General features: G+C 36.5%; 1 protein-coding gene across 2 annotated transcripts in view; it reads left to right on the top strand.

The window, feature by feature from the left end:
- LOC123537908 (ankyrin repeat and IBR domain-containing protein 1-like) overlaps nucleotides 1-15,548 on the top strand; it is a 47,196-nt gene that overhangs the window by 13,401 nt on the left and 18,247 nt on the right. For both annotated transcript variants that reach the window (XR_008368323.1, XM_045321819.2), the window contains exons 7-18: nucleotides 1,387-1,472; nucleotides 3,963-4,107; nucleotides 4,818-4,999; nucleotides 5,923-6,011; nucleotides 7,339-7,469; nucleotides 7,934-8,068; nucleotides 8,704-8,790; nucleotides 9,746-9,815; nucleotides 11,310-11,452; nucleotides 13,054-13,263; nucleotides 13,838-14,003; nucleotides 15,123-15,275. Coding sequence is in view for 1 of the 2 variants with exons in the window: in XM_045321819.2 (XP_045177754.2) it covers nucleotides 1,387-1,472; nucleotides 3,963-4,107; nucleotides 4,818-4,999; nucleotides 5,923-6,011; nucleotides 7,339-7,469; nucleotides 7,934-8,068; nucleotides 8,704-8,790; nucleotides 9,746-9,815; nucleotides 11,310-11,452; nucleotides 13,054-13,263; nucleotides 13,838-14,003; nucleotides 15,123-15,275 (1,597 nt within the window). In the remaining variant the exon portion in view is untranslated. The remainder of the gene's footprint in view (nucleotides 1-1,386; nucleotides 1,473-3,962; nucleotides 4,108-4,817; nucleotides 5,000-5,922; nucleotides 6,012-7,338; nucleotides 7,470-7,933; nucleotides 8,069-8,703; nucleotides 8,791-9,745; nucleotides 9,816-11,309; nucleotides 11,453-13,053; nucleotides 13,264-13,837; nucleotides 14,004-15,122; nucleotides 15,276-15,548) is intronic.

Below are 15,548 nucleotides of genomic sequence, written 5' to 3'. Positions count from 1 at the left end.
ATCTTATAGCTTTAATTTTTTTACTCTGTATTGTATTCTTATGTCAAACAGCTTTTCCATCTGTTTGAGAATAAAAAAAATCATTTTGTATGTTTCTCTTCTCTACTGGCAAACCTTTTTTTAGCTCACATGTCACAAAGTGACAGTGTGAGCTTTTGTGATCGCGCAGCGTCCGTCGTCCATCCGTCCGTCTGTACGTCCGTGTGTAAACTTTTGCTTGTGACCTCTCTAGAGGTCCCATTTTTCATGGGATCTTTATGAAAGTTGGTCAGAATGTTCATCTTGATGATATCTAGGTCAAGTTCGAAACTGGGTCATGTGCCATCAAAAACTAGGTCAGTAAGTCAAATAATAAAAAAACCTTGTGACCGCTCTAGAGGCCATATTTTTCATGGGATCTGTATGAAAGTTGGTCTGAATGTCCATCTTGATGATATCTAGGTCAGATTTGAAACTGGGTCAACTGCCATCAAAAACTAGGTCAGTAGGTCTAAAAATAGAAAAACCTTGTGACCTCTCTAGAGGCCATACTTTTGATTGGATCTTCATGAAAATTGGTCAGAATGTTCAACTTGATGATATCTAGGTCAAGTTTGAAACTGGGTCACGTGCCATCAAAAACTAGGTCAGTAGGTCAAATAATAAAAAAATCCTTGTGACCTCTCTAGAGTCCATATTTTTCATGGGATCTGTATGAAAGTTGGTCTGAATTTCATCTTGATGATATCTAGGTCAAGTTCGAAACTGGGTCAACTGCGGTCAAAAACTAGGTCAGCAGATCTAAAAATAGTAAAACCTTTTGACCTCTCTAGAGGCCATATATTTCAATGGATCTTCATGAAAATTAGTCAGAATGTTCACCTTGATGATATCTAGGTAAAGTTCGAAACTGAGTCGCGTGCGGTCAAAAACTAGGTCATTAGGTCAAATAATAGAAAAGCCTTGTGACCTCTCTAGAGGCCATATTTTTCATGAGATCTTCATGAAAATTGGTGAGAATGTTCACCTTGATGATATCTAGGTCAAGTTCAAAACTGGGTCACATGCTTTTAAAAAGTAGGTCATTAGGTGAAATAATAGGAAAACCTTCTGACTGCACTAGAGGCCATATTTTTCAATGGATCTCCATGAAAATTGGTCAGAATTTTTATCTTGATGATATCTAGGCCAAGTTAAAAACTGGGTCACATGAGCTCAAAAACTAGGTCACTATGTCAAATAATAGAAAAAACAACGTCTTACTCAGTTCAAAACTGGGTCACGTGGGGACAGGTGAGCGATTCAGGACCATCATGGTCCTCTTGTTTACAGTTTACCTCATATTCTGAGTTTCTGGTTTTAATTTAATTACATTTGAAATTTAATTTATTATCTGTGAACTTTCAGTGTGACATTTGTACTCTAGCATTTGAGATGCATGATGCTCCAGTACACATGAGTTGTCACCAGTTCTGCAGAGAATGCTGGGAAGGGTAAGTTAAAATAATCTGCATGATGCAGTAAGCAAAAGAATTTTCTATTATTGTGAAATTAACATGGCTTTTCCTGGATGTTTGTATAGATTTATAAAGTTTATCTCTTACCCTCTTACCAGCATCAGTGGTGGAGGAAGACATGGGTTCTTCCTACTGTCATATTTTGAGATATGAATGAGTGAGCATCTTTTCACAACCTCTGACCGTAAGTAAGCCAGCTAGATGGATTCCTCACATAAAAATGTTTGGCACTGTGAGTTTGGTCGAAAACGACGGTGGACTGACATTTGTGAAGGGCAGGTGATTCAAAGTTATCTGCTTCAGCCACTGAATCCCCCTTTTCTGGGCTTTGATAAAAGTTGCTATGAAATATATGTATTATAATTTGTATCTAGTCTTTACATTTAAACTGTTAGTCCTCCCCCACTTACTAAGCATGTGGGAAAGTTGTATGGTACTTGCAGAGGAACCAGCTAGGGCTGGTACTAATTTTGTAATTGGTAAGTTATTGAGTAATACAATGTTAGCAACAAGATACTTTTTAGCTCACCAGTCACGAAGTGACAAGGTGAGCTTTTGTGATCGTGCGGTGTCCGTCGTCCGTGCGTCCGTCCGTGCGTAAACTTTTCCTTGTGACATCTCTAGAGGTCACATTTTTTGTGGGATCTTTATGAAAGTTGGTCAGAATGTTCATCTTGATGATATCTAGGTCAAGTTCGAAACTGGGTCACGTGCCGTCAAAAACTAGGTCAGTAGGTCTAAAAATAGAAAAACCTTGTGACCTCTTTAGAGGCCATATTTTTCAATGAATCTTCATGAAAGTTAGTCAGAATGTTTACCTTGATGATATCTAGGTCAAGTTCGAAACTGGGTCACGTGCCGTCAAAAACTAGGTCAGTAGGTCAAATAATAGAAAAACCTTGTGACCTCTCTAGAGGCCATATTTTTCATGGGATCTGTATGAAAGTTGGTCTGATTGTTCATCTTGATGATATCTAAGTCAAGTTCGAAACTGGGTCACGTGCTGTCCAAAACTAGGTCAGTAGGTCTTAAAATAGAAAAACCTTGTGACCTCTCTAGAGGCCATATGTTTCAATGGATCTTCATGAAAATTGGTCAGAATGTTCATCTTGATGATATCTAGGCCAAGTTCGAAACTGGGTCACATGCGGTCCAAAACTAGGTCATTAGGTCTAAAAATAGAAAAACCTTGTGACCTCCCTAGAGGCCATATTTTTCAATGGATCTTCATGAAAATTGGTCAGAATGTTCATCTTGATGATATCTAGGCCATGTTCGAAAGTGGGTCACATGAGTTCAAAACTAGGTCATTAGGTCTAAAAATAGAAAAACCTTGTGACCTCCCTAGAGGCCATATTTTTCAATGGATCTTCATGAAAATTGGTCAGAATGTTCATCTTGATGATATCTAGGTCGAGTTCGAAAGTGGGTCACATGCAGTCAAAAACTAGGTCAGTAGGTCTAAAAATAGAAAAACCTTGTGACCTCCCTAGAGGCCATATTTTTAAATGGATATTCATGAAAATAAGTCAGAATGTTCATCTTGATGATATCTAGGTCAAGTTCGAAAGTGGGTCACGTGCGGTCCAAAACTAGGTCATTAGGTCTAAAAATAGAAAAACCTTGTGACCTCTCTAGAGGCCATATTTTTCCATGGATCTTCATGAAAGTTGGTCTGAATTTTCACTTTGATGATATCTAGGTCAGTTTCGAAAGAGGGTCACATGCAGTCAAAAACTAGGTCATTAGGTCTAAAAATAGAAAAACCTTGTGACCTCTCTAGAGGCCTTATTTTTGAATGCATCTTCATGAAAATTAGTCAGAATGTTCACCTTGATGATATCTTGGTCAAGTTAGAAAGTGGATGACGTGTGGTCAAAAACTAGGTCATTAGGTCTGAAAATAGAAAAACCTTGTGACCTCTCTAGAGGCCATACTTTTCATGAGATCTTCATGAAAATTGGTCAGAATGTTCACCTTGATGATATCTAGGTCAAGTTTGAAACTGGGTCACATGCCTTTAAAAACTAGGTCATTAGGTCAGATAATAGAAAAACCTTGTGACCTCTCTAGAGGTCATATTTTTCAATGGATCTTCATGAAACTTGGTCAGAATTTTTATCTCAATATCTAGGTCAATTTCAAAACTGGGTCACATGAGCTCAAATACTAGGTCACTATGTCAAATAATAGAAAAAAACGACGTCATACTCAGTTCAAAACTGGGTCATGTGGGGACAGGTGAGCGATTCAGGACCATCATGGTCCTCTTGTTCTACTTTTTTGCCATTTTCTTTAATATTTTATCATTATCTTAAAAGGTGATATTGTCAGATCATTTATTGTATCAAATTTTCTTTCGTAAAACTTATGTTTATAATGACAGCCTTTATACATAACATGTGTTAGATGCATTTTTGTTAACATGTAGTTAACTTATATGTAAGAATCTGTTTTATTCCTCAGATACTTGAATGTAAAGATACAAGAAGGAGGAGTACATGACATCACCTGTCCTGGGTTTGACTGTAATATTCTAGTACCTGTAGAACATATAGAGAATGTAGTGTCTAGAGACATGGCTCGGCGATATCTGCAGTTTGATATCAAGGTAAGCCAAATTAGTTTGTGTTTGCAGTTTTTGTTTAAGAATCTCGGATGCTGAGTGTTCGCACTGATCTTGAAAAGTTATTGACTGAATATATTAATCATTGCAAACTCCTTGAAAATGATTGAGGAGACCTCAGGTACTTCCCTGAAAATTGATTCAGACATGTACAGGGACGATGATAAAACTATCTGCAATCTGTAATTAAGCTAAATAATTTCCTTACAGGAAAAAGTTCTGGATTTCTTGTTGGTGTTGGATTTACAGTGATGAAGAACAAGTGCTTTTAAGTCAGTGATATGAAATACTCAGCCATTGAAGCCCCCAAATCCCCTAAGCTTCAGCCATTGAAGCCCCCAAAACTCTTAAGCCAATTCAAGAATGAACACTTTATGTCTCCCTGTAGAAGGGAGGAACAGACTTTTAATTCCTTTTGTAGTGTTAAATATCAAGCCATATACATTTTTTGAGAACATTATAGCTAAGGGTTACAAAAATTTTATGGGTCTGGACTAGCGCATAGGAAATAATAATCTAATATAAAATTATATTTTATTGTAAACAGTATCAAAATAGGTGTTCATTGCTGTGAAAGTAATTCTTTTCAATTTATTTGGCAACATTTTCTCTGTTAATATATATTGATGGGAAAATAGAAGGACAGCTTATTTGATTCGTGTTTCATTAAAGTTTTTAAATTGTTGGATTTTTAGGCATTTGTGGACAGCAATCCAAACATAAAGTGGTGTCCCTTCCCTGGATGTGGTAGGGCTGTCAAACTTCCAGAGATGTCAGAGGGGGCTACAGCGAGTGGAGTGACATCGCCAAGACATAGTAAAATACCAAACGATACATCCAGGGCTGTTGACTGCGGAAATGGGCACTATTTCTGCTGGTAATTAAACTGTCTTTGTTAAGGTTTTTTTTTCAAAAACTTGTGTCTTCTGTAGAAAGAAACTCGCCATGAACAGTAATTAAATCACACGGACTTGCAAATACTGTTTTACCATTGTTCTTCATAGATGACTAATTGTCATGAATTATAAAATGGTTTTGCTTCATGAAACACAATAATATTATTGTAGCTAATATTTTGAATTTTGTTTGAAAATTTGACATCCTTGAATTTTCTTCCCCATGTATAAGCTGTTTTGAACAAAAACACACAATCTGGTATATTCTTTTCATATTAAGTACTAAATAAACATAACATTTCTTACGTTTTCTCCAATTTTGTTTGTTGAATTATCGTGTCAACTAGGAAAATATGTTTGGCTTTGATTTACACTTTGAGTTTCATTAGGAATCACCAGTCCATTGCCATGAACATGTTTGTTATGTTAAAGGATCAGGTATTATGCTTCAGACATTTTTTAAACAAGCCTGTTCACCCAGACCTACACTAAAAACTTGCTGATTATTACCCAACAAGCCCTTTGGATGACTCAGGGTGTATGAAACATATTGTGATTGAATCTGTTGTATTAACCCTTACCATACTGGACACATATTGTTCTGCCTTTGCGGCCAGTGTAGATCATGATCAGCCTGCACATCCGTGCAGTCTGATCATGATCTGCACTGTTCGCTTTTCAGTCAGTATCATTTTGGTAAGCATCCCTTTTAACAGTTAATGGTACTGTCCAAATTGGAAGATGGACAAGTTCATTATATAAATTTAGTATGGTAAGGGTTAATGAAGTGGAAGAATACTTCCTAATTGCTGGCCTCCTACATAATCCCAAATTATTTTATCAGTAAAGACTTTGTTTTCCTGTATACCTGTTTTTATTCTGTTGTTTTTTTCCTGATTTGCAGGGAATGTGTGGGTGAAGCTCATGAACCATGTAGCTGTGAAAGCTTACAGAAATGGATGGGAGAAATAAAAGATATACGACCAGAGACATGTACGTGTTTTAAAATTTTTTTTACATGTTATCAGAATTGTTGTTATTTTGCTTCTTTCATTCTAAACATCATTATTCAACAGGGTTTCAGTAATGTTTCTATAGAAGCTGACTTTGTCAATATTGTACATTACATAGGTGTAACTATATGTAGGGTATATTACTAGCCCTTTTTTTTGCCATATTTCTGACAAAAATTATTGGTCGTATTGGGTGACTTCTGTTGCCAAGTTGTTATGGTCGCTGACCTCCTATCACTTTCCCCTTGCCAATTACCATTCAGAACATCACTTAGGGGATATAATTCTATGCGCCATCTAGCTGTCATAAAATGTAACAGTCAAATAGTTATTTTAATCTTTCTGTACATGACATTGGAACTGAAACAGTGTCAAACTGTTTATAGTTAGGTGCAAACCCTTAATTTTGATGATACTACAGTACTGAAAAAAGTTTTTAAAATCTATCAGTATATGACATAGAACATAAATCAGAAGCTGTTGCAAACTGTTTATGATTTGTTTCGAACTCTAAATCATGCTGTTACTTGTTACATTCAAATATTTATTCCAATCTTTCAAGCCTACCTGCTTAGCTCAGTAAGGAGAGTGCAGATCTATGGATCGCAAAGTTGTGAGTTCAGTCCGTAAGCAGGATATAATGTTCTCTGTGACAAATTGATAGAAGACATTGTGTGTGAAATCATTCGTCCTCCACCTCTGATTCATGTAGGGTAGTGGGCAGTTACTTGCGGAGAACAGATTTGTTCTGGTACAGAATCCAGGAACTCTGGTAAGGATGACTGCCTGTCGTTACATAACGAAATACTGTTGAAAAGTGGTGTTAAACCCAAAACAAACAAACAAAACAGAGCTTTCAGTGTATGTCCATGACACTGAAACAGTGCCGAACTGTTTGTGGCATGTTACAAACTATGAATTTTGTCCTGTCTGTAACACTCAAATGAGCCGTGCCATGAGAAAACCAACATAGTGCGTTTGCGACCAGCATGGATCCAGGCCAGCCTGTGTATCCGCCCAGTCTGGTCAGGATCCGTGCTGTTCGCTTTCAAAGCCTATTGCAGTTAGAGAAACTGTTAGCGAACAGCATGGATCCTGACCAGACAGTGTGGATGCGCAGGCTGGTCTGGATCCATGCTGGCCACGAACGCACTATGTTTGTTTTCTCATGGTGCGGCTCAAATGTTTATTAATATCTTTCAGTAAATGGCACGGAAACTGAAACTGTGGCAAACTGTTTGTGGTTGGTTTCAAACTCTAAATCTTGTCCCAACTGTAACACTCAAATATTTATTCATATCTTTCAGTAAATGGCACAGAAACTGAAACAGAAACTGCGGCAAACTGTTTGTGGTTGGTTACAAACTCTAAATCTTGTCCCAACTGTAAGTCCCCAATACAGAAAAATGAAGGCTGTAACCACATGAAGTGCTCAAAGGTAAATTTTAACCGTGTTATATAGAACATTATCATTTTGTGTATGATTTGGTTGTGTTAATCGACAACTTTAAATCCATTTGAAAGCATAAATTTCTATTTCTTTGAGTCTTTAAAATGTAGAATCCACAAATTTATATCCCGGCAAATTTCTTGTATTTGCAGGAAGCGTTAATTTTTTGGCACATGAAAAAAGAAAATTTCACGGTAGTCTTCAGTTGTTTTAGCTGATACTACAAACTTCAAAAATATCACAACCAACCTAACAAGTTTAGTTGATTTTAATGGTAATATTGGTAGAACTTTGATGAAAAACCTTGTGAACCAATTTTGATTCTGTAATGAAAATGTAAGATTGTTATTTTCTCAAGTCTTCTACTATTATTATTTACAAGAATTTTGTCTCGTGTATGTAGTAATTTGTATTTTTCTTAATCGTACTCAAATGTATGTAATGCTTTTCAGTGTAAATATGATTTTTGCTGGGTGTGTTTGGACCAGTGGAAAAGACACAACTCCTCCACCGGAGGATATTTCAAGTGTAATAGATATGAGGTATCCAAAAAAGTGGATGATACAACAAAACAGGCTGTAGTACAGGTAAGAGACACAACTTCTTCACTGGAGGATATTTCAAGTGTAATAGATACAACAAAACAGGCTGCTGTACAGGTAAGAGACACAACTTCTTCACCAGAGGATATTCCAAGTGTAATAGATACAACAAAACAGGCTGTCTTACAGGTAAGAGACACAATTTCTTCACCAGAGGATATTCCAAGTGTAATAGATACAACAAAACAGGCTGTCGAACAGGTAAGACATACAACTTTTTCACCAGAGGATATTCCAAGTGTAATAGTTGCGAGGGAGACATAAAGGCAGCTACACCAATGATTGCAATATCTTATAGAAAATACATGACTGTTCTATGCTTGACAGTTTGGTAGCCTTTCGATCATGAAGTAATTGCAGTACAGAATACAGCCTTGAAATTCTTCAGACTTAGGCCACCATGGGTACAATTTTGGGACTTAGTTTTGAGCTGATTTTACAGTATGCTTGTCTGACTGAAATTATTATTTTTTGCATCAAACGTGATTTATTGTTTTATTTAGCACCAATAGTGTGCTTTAGGAAGGTGTGGGTCATAGACATTTTGATGCAGATATACCTGTGGCGGCTATTAACAAACTATTATAAAATCAGGACATGTCATGTGATTGTGATTTCAGGCTGTAGAGAAAAACACGAAGATGCAGGAGTTGAACAAATTTGTCCACTACTATACTAGATATAAAAATCACGAGAACAGCTATAAGGTCAGTGTTATATTACTTTACCATTAAATGTATGTAAAACTGAAAATTACTGTACAGTTAGCCTGTTGATATACATGTTAGGTCATGGCATTGTATTTTTTCTCTCTTCTTTTTCTATTTGATTTTCGACTGAAACTGAAAAACTTGCCTCAGGACTGGTCTAGATTTCAGGCTTTTGACTCAACAGTTTTTCTTGATTAGGGGAACTTCTTGCTTTAGGCTTTAAGGAATCTTTTATGATTTAAAGCAACTTGGTAAAATGAAACCTGTTGGAAATTAACTTAACATAGTATTCTCTTAAAGTAGCCTTAGGTATAAGCTTATTGACTTTTTTAGTATTTGCAAAGTGACCCTTTTGGGCTCAAAAGTAGTATGGAGTGCAATAATTGTCAGGGTTCATTTGAAATACTGAACAAAATCAACATTCTGTGTTAAAAATTTTTGATTATCAAATAACCAAGATCTTTGCATGTTTGTTGTCAGATTTAACACTGTTCAGATGCTCAGGATTTGAACCATGAGGTGGTTAGATATCTGAATGGTGAACCATGATTAATTACATGGTAAACTATGAAGAAGCTTTGTTTATTTTCATTTTAACATGCTCAGTTAAACACATTGATGAAAGTTAGGCTGAACTCTATTCATCCTAAGGCTTATGGTCATGAATCAGATGTTATTCGGCTTTTTTTTATGTCATAAAAGATGCTATAATGTTCTCTTTCTGGTCCATGCATCAACTGTTGTTTATGGCAGATGAAACAGTGCTTGAATTTTTACTTTGCCAACTGACAAAAGAATGTTGAGCAATGGTAGAATATGGGTTTTTAGTTCTATGTAGTTTCTCTGTGTCAGATAGATATGGGATAATTGTGCATGTGTAAGTGTGCATATTTAAAATCATCACCCATATTGTGAGCAAGTATTTTATTGATATGTTCTTTTTATTTCACAGCTGGAAGAACCATTGTTGAAAACAGCAAAAGAAAAAATGCTCAAATTAGCTGAGGCAGTCACAGATTTAGGTACAAATATCAGATATGTTTTTTGTTTATTATTTTAGTTTGTATACTAATCATGTTCTTTTGAATAAATGAATAAAGGGTTGTTTCTAATGTTGTTTCTGGAAACAGTTTTTCTTTAATGCTGGCAGTTTAAGACAATTCTAGTGTACTGTAAAATCATGTAATTTCATGGGCATGAAATTTCGTGGTTTTGGTCAAAACTGCAATGTCGTGCGAATATGAATTCGTGGATTTTAACTTTTGAATTTAAAATGAATGGGAATTTTACTTCTTTGTTGGGATTAAATTTTGTGGTTTGACTCAACTGCAAAATCCACGAAAATTAGTCCCCCATGAATATTAATGATTTCACAGTAATCAGTCATTGTGAAATTAATTAATTTCATGGGCATGATGTTCCATGGTTTTGGTAAAACAGGTATTTCATGGGTATATGAATTCATGGATGTTAAGTTTTGAAGATTCCTTGAATTGGAATATTTTTGTTTGTTGGAATTAAATTTCACATATTGAATCCAACTACGAAATCGGCGAAAGTTAGTCCCCCATGAGCCCGCCCGCTTAGCTCAATAGGTAAGAGCGTTGGTCTACGGATCTCGGTGTCGCGAGTTCGATCCTCGGGCGGGGCGTGTGTTCTCCGTGACTATTTGATGAACGACATTGTGTCCGATATCATTAGTCCTCCACCTCTGATTCATGTGGGGAAGTTGGCAGTTACTTGCAGAGAACAGGTTTGTACTGGTACAGAATCCAGGAACACTGGTTAGGTTAACTGCTCGCCGTTACATGACTGAAATACTGTTGAAAAACGGCGTTAAACCCAAAACAACCAAATTAGTCCCCCATGAAATTTAATGATTTCACAGAATTACCATGAAAATGGTTATTATTAAAATTCTCATAATTTTCTAACTTCCCATGATTTTCTGTAGGTAACCTGCACTTTGGTATAACCTACATTTATCTTATAACACATTTTATTAGGAAAATTGAAGAAAAATTGCTATTTCATGGGGACTTACTTTCATGGATTTCAAATTTTAAAGATACATGATAGGGACTTTAATTTTATCATTGGCATTAAATTTCATGGATTGACATTACCACATTATCCACGAAAATTAGTCCCCAATGAAAATATAAATGGTTTGGTAATTCCAAAAGAGGAGGAGTGCATGTGATTTTGACCAAAACCAGTCCCAGTTAATGAGAGAAAAAAAGGTTCCAGAAGGGGCGTAGTAAGTTCACATGATATTCAGTTACATCCTTAACAACATGTAAATGATAAACTCTATCTGTGCAGAGTTTTTAAATGCTTTGAAAGATACCCACAAATTACTACCAGCATGTTTTTTTTTTTGGCTAAACAGAAAGTAAATAATAAACATTGTTGCAAAAGCTGTAGATCCCCACAGATATACCCCTTGCTATTAATGCATTATAATTAAATTCACATGTAACCTTTAACAGAATAAAAAAAATTCTGTCTTTTAGCTACTGCTAAGGATGAGACCAAGTTTGTTGAAGAAGCCGTTAACAAGTTGTTAAAGGCACGCAGGGTGCTGAAGTACAGCTATGTGTATGGTTACTATCTAGATGGACCACCGTATCGTAAAATTGTCTTCGAATTTATGCAGGTAGGTCCCAAATTTTCCATGGTTTACTACTAGTAATCTGTATGCCAGTTGGTCTGCTTTTAACAGAAAAATGCTGGACAGTCTGGTTTCAAGTTGTAAAATGTTAGCGGAGTTATGGCCCATGATTTGTTATATTTTACAATGTCTACACTACTTGCTGTAAACAGTTAAGCTAAATTTCACTAAACCTTACAAGTTATCAGTGTAGTTTTGCATATTATTGTCATGTTGTGATTAAAATATTTTCAGCAGAGTTATGACCCTTGATATATGAAATTTTTTTATCTTTGCTACTTCTCCATTACCACTGGTTGGAATTTCACCAACTTCACAGGAGTTACAACTGCCATGCCTAGATGTGTATAATGTAGGAATGTTTTGGTTCAGTGATTTTCCAGAGACTTATAGCCCTTAGTTTGTGGCATTTTACAAATTCTGCATAGTAAGTGGTTGGAGACATGCATTTTTAGCTCACCTGAGCACAAAGTGTGCAGGTGAGGTATTGTGATCATGCTGTGTCCGTTGTCCGTCCCAACAATTATGTTTAAACTACATCTCCTCCAAAACCGCTGAATGGATTTTGATGAAACTTGGCCTGGATGTGCCTTGAGTGGTCCTCATTTGTTCAAGTTGTTCAAATGGTTCCATTTGGTTGCACATATGGGCCGCCAGAGCTAAAAATAGAAAAATCTTCAAATGATATCTCCTAAACGAATGGTCTGATTTTGAAATAATTTTACACAAATGGTCCTTCTGTCGCCCTCTACCAAGACTGTTCAAATTATACTGATTCGTCAAAATCATGGCCGCCAGGGAACGTGGTCACTTTTCCCTATATAGTGGCAATTTAAAAAATCTTGTGTGAAACTGCTGGCCCAATTTTAAAATAATTTTACACAAATGGTCCTTATGTGACCCTCTACCAATACTGTTCAAATTATTCTGATTTGTCAAAAAAACATGGCCGCCGGAGGGCATGGTCACTTTTCATCAACACTTTCTTTAAACAACATCTCCTACAAAACCACTGAATGGATTTTGATGAAACTTTACACAAAGGATCTTTGGGTACCCCTCTTTCAAATTTGTTCAAATGGTTCCGGTTCATTGAACATATGGGTCTTTTTGGTGAAAAATAGGTTTTCATCTATCACACTTTAAAAATCTTCTTCTCCTGAGCTTTGATATTTGGCATGTGATATAAAGGGTTTAACCCTCTACCATAATTGACCAAATTATTGCCCTAAGGTCAAAAATGGCCACGCCCCTGTATGTGTATGTACTTACTATAGGCTTTTATATAAGAAACTTTGAAAATCTTCTTCTCTGAATCAATAATAGCTAGAGCCTTGATGTTTGGCATATGATATCAGAGTGTACTGTCGAACTATTGCCCTAGGTTAAAGAATGTGTGTGACGGCTAACATAGAAGAAACCTATCAGTACTTGTACCATAACGTTATACAAACACACTTAAAGCCTTATACACAGGTGAGCGCTTTAGGGCCATCTTGGCCATCTTGGCCCTCTTGTTTTAAAAACAATCTCTAGTTTGCATTTCATTTTACATTTTCTCAATTTTTGGTTTCTGTACATTATAGACAGAATTAGAAGAGTGTACAGAAATCCTCTCCCAGATGGTGAATCGACTGTACTTAAGGACACCTAGGAAGAAAATCATAGAACAGTCCCAGATCTGTCACAGAAAGAGACTGGAGTTTCTCACTGCTATATCAAAAGGATTGGTACCCCCAGAAACACCTCCAGGTCTGAGGAAAAAGCGGCGGAAGTACAGCATGGATACAGAGGATGTAAGTCACGTTTTTCTGTAAAAGTAAAAATATTTTATCATTGATTGTTGGAGACCAATTTTCATGTATTTTATGGTTGCATCAATCCATGAAATTAATCCCAATGAACTAATAAAAGTCCACATATTCATATCTCCAATGACCAAAACAAAGAAACTTCATGTCTGCGGAATCAAATTATTTCAAAGCATGTCTGTACGAAACATCCTTTACCTTTCTTGAAGATGAGAGCAGTATCTGGGGCTGAGCACGGAACTATTGTAACTGTATATAATTAAAGAACAGGATACAGTGGTATTGCACTCAGCCCTCGGTGCTAGATGCAAGATTATAAACCGAGATTTTGATTTGTTGTTTCTGTTGTTTAAATCGGTGAACAACCAGTGACAAGGTTTCACCCTGAAACTGGTCTTCCAGACTTTGTTTTATCAACTTTAGACAGCCCTTTTATTGCAAGTTGCTAGCTTCATAATATTACAAAAAATTGAATGCTGAAAAATGTTGATGAATTGCAGTGCACTGAGTTTGATAGGCCATCTGAGTTAGGATAAAGTTGTAATTCCTCTCTGTTTAGGAGGACCTACGAAAGGCAATCCTTGCCTCTATAGAGGACTTTGATCCACAGAATCCATGGATAGTGGATGCCTCCGGACGTCACACAAACATTGCTGCACTGCTTGACTGGCCGAGTGATGACAGTGATGATAGTGATGATGAACAGCGCCAATCAAACGATCAAGGTAGATAATACATATAATAGGGTAATGCAGAAAATTATGCGATTCCGTAGAATTGGATAATGTCTTGTAGATTCTGATCCTTGGGGGTTGTTTTAGTTTCTTGGGAATTTTTTTCATAGATTGACACAAAAACAAAATTCACAGATATTTGTTGACCTATAAACAGTGATGATTTAACTGTGTTGTATTAATAATGATACTGTAATGTTTTAAACTAGCTGGTGGCAAATAAAATGCCTACATTATGGCAATATTTAGCAAATTCCACAAAATGGTATGTTCTGAGTAGTAGAAAACAAAAACAGAATGCCTAAAGTCAGTCACGTCCTTATATGCAATTTGCAAAATTAATAATTTTCATAGTTGTGCCAATTCAAGGACTTAGAATTTTCATGCCCCCGGCATCTACTGATACGGGAGCCATGTAGTGATTGTCCTGTCCGTCCGTTCGTCTGTCTGTCAGTACGAGGTTAACCAAATGGGACCCTTTTCGTCTAGCATCAATACCCCTTACTAGAATGACTTGATACTAATGCAGATGTAACCTGTGACCATTCCTCATCTTCAGACATCACCTGACCTCAGTTGACCTTGACCTTGACCTCATTTTGGACTTTGGTTGCTTTTTATGGGCCATCTCTTGGTTAACCAAATGGGACTGTTTTGTCTAGCATCAATACCACTTACAAGACTGAATTGATACTAATACAGATGTAACCTGTGGCCATTCCTCATCTTCAAACATCACCTGACCTCAGTTTGACCTTGACCTTGTCCTCATTTTGGACTTAGGTTGCTTTATATCGACAAGGATGCCACGGGGGGCATCAAGCGTTTATTGAATGCAGCTACTTGTTTAAATTTTTTTTTTAAGTTTAACTTCCCTTGGCCAAGAGACCTTCTTTTTGTTTGTGAGCAGTACCATGCCGGTGACCTTTCTCATGTTGTGGGGGCATCCGTGTCTGTAACACATTTCTAGTTATTATGATGAACTGCTTTGCTTTTTTTCTTCAGTTCTGGTAACATTTTCATTACTCAGATAATATATGCTTTGCTGATTTCAGTAACTTTATAAAATGTATAAAAGTAGGTCTTAATTTGGTTTTGTTGGTAATCTAGGTTCACCGTCAGCCGAGTCCCAACCGGAGAACTGTCTCAGAGATGGTTGCACAAGATCTCGTGCTAAAAATCCCCGTACAGGAGAACTGCATAATTTTTGCAGTCTTAGATGTTCCCGTCTTCATAAACAGAGAAAAGAGGATGTTACTCCCAGTAAGTTACCATGGCCATATTCTTTTGACCACACAGAACAGTGTTCTAAAATTTCTAGAATAATCTTCTAATTGTTGTATAAGGAATAAAATAGTACATTGTTCTGCGCTGGTACCTTGCACTATTGAGATTATCCTTAGTTGATAGGAACCAAGACCTGCTTTCCATTGTAGTAAATATTTATTATGTGACTGTTCTGTCTGCATCAGGTTTTATTTAGAACAATCCACACATGTTCTAAATGTTCCAGAACACTACTCTCTTTCATTCCAC

This window comes from Mercenaria mercenaria, chromosome 18 (genome assembly GCF_021730395.1).
Source record: "Mercenaria mercenaria strain notata chromosome 18, MADL_Memer_1, whole genome shotgun sequence".
Lineage (NCBI taxonomy): Eukaryota > Metazoa > Mollusca > Bivalvia > Venerida > Veneridae > Mercenaria > Mercenaria mercenaria.
Note: the sequence above shows the minus strand (reverse complement) of the source record. Positions and strands in the feature narration are given on the sequence as shown.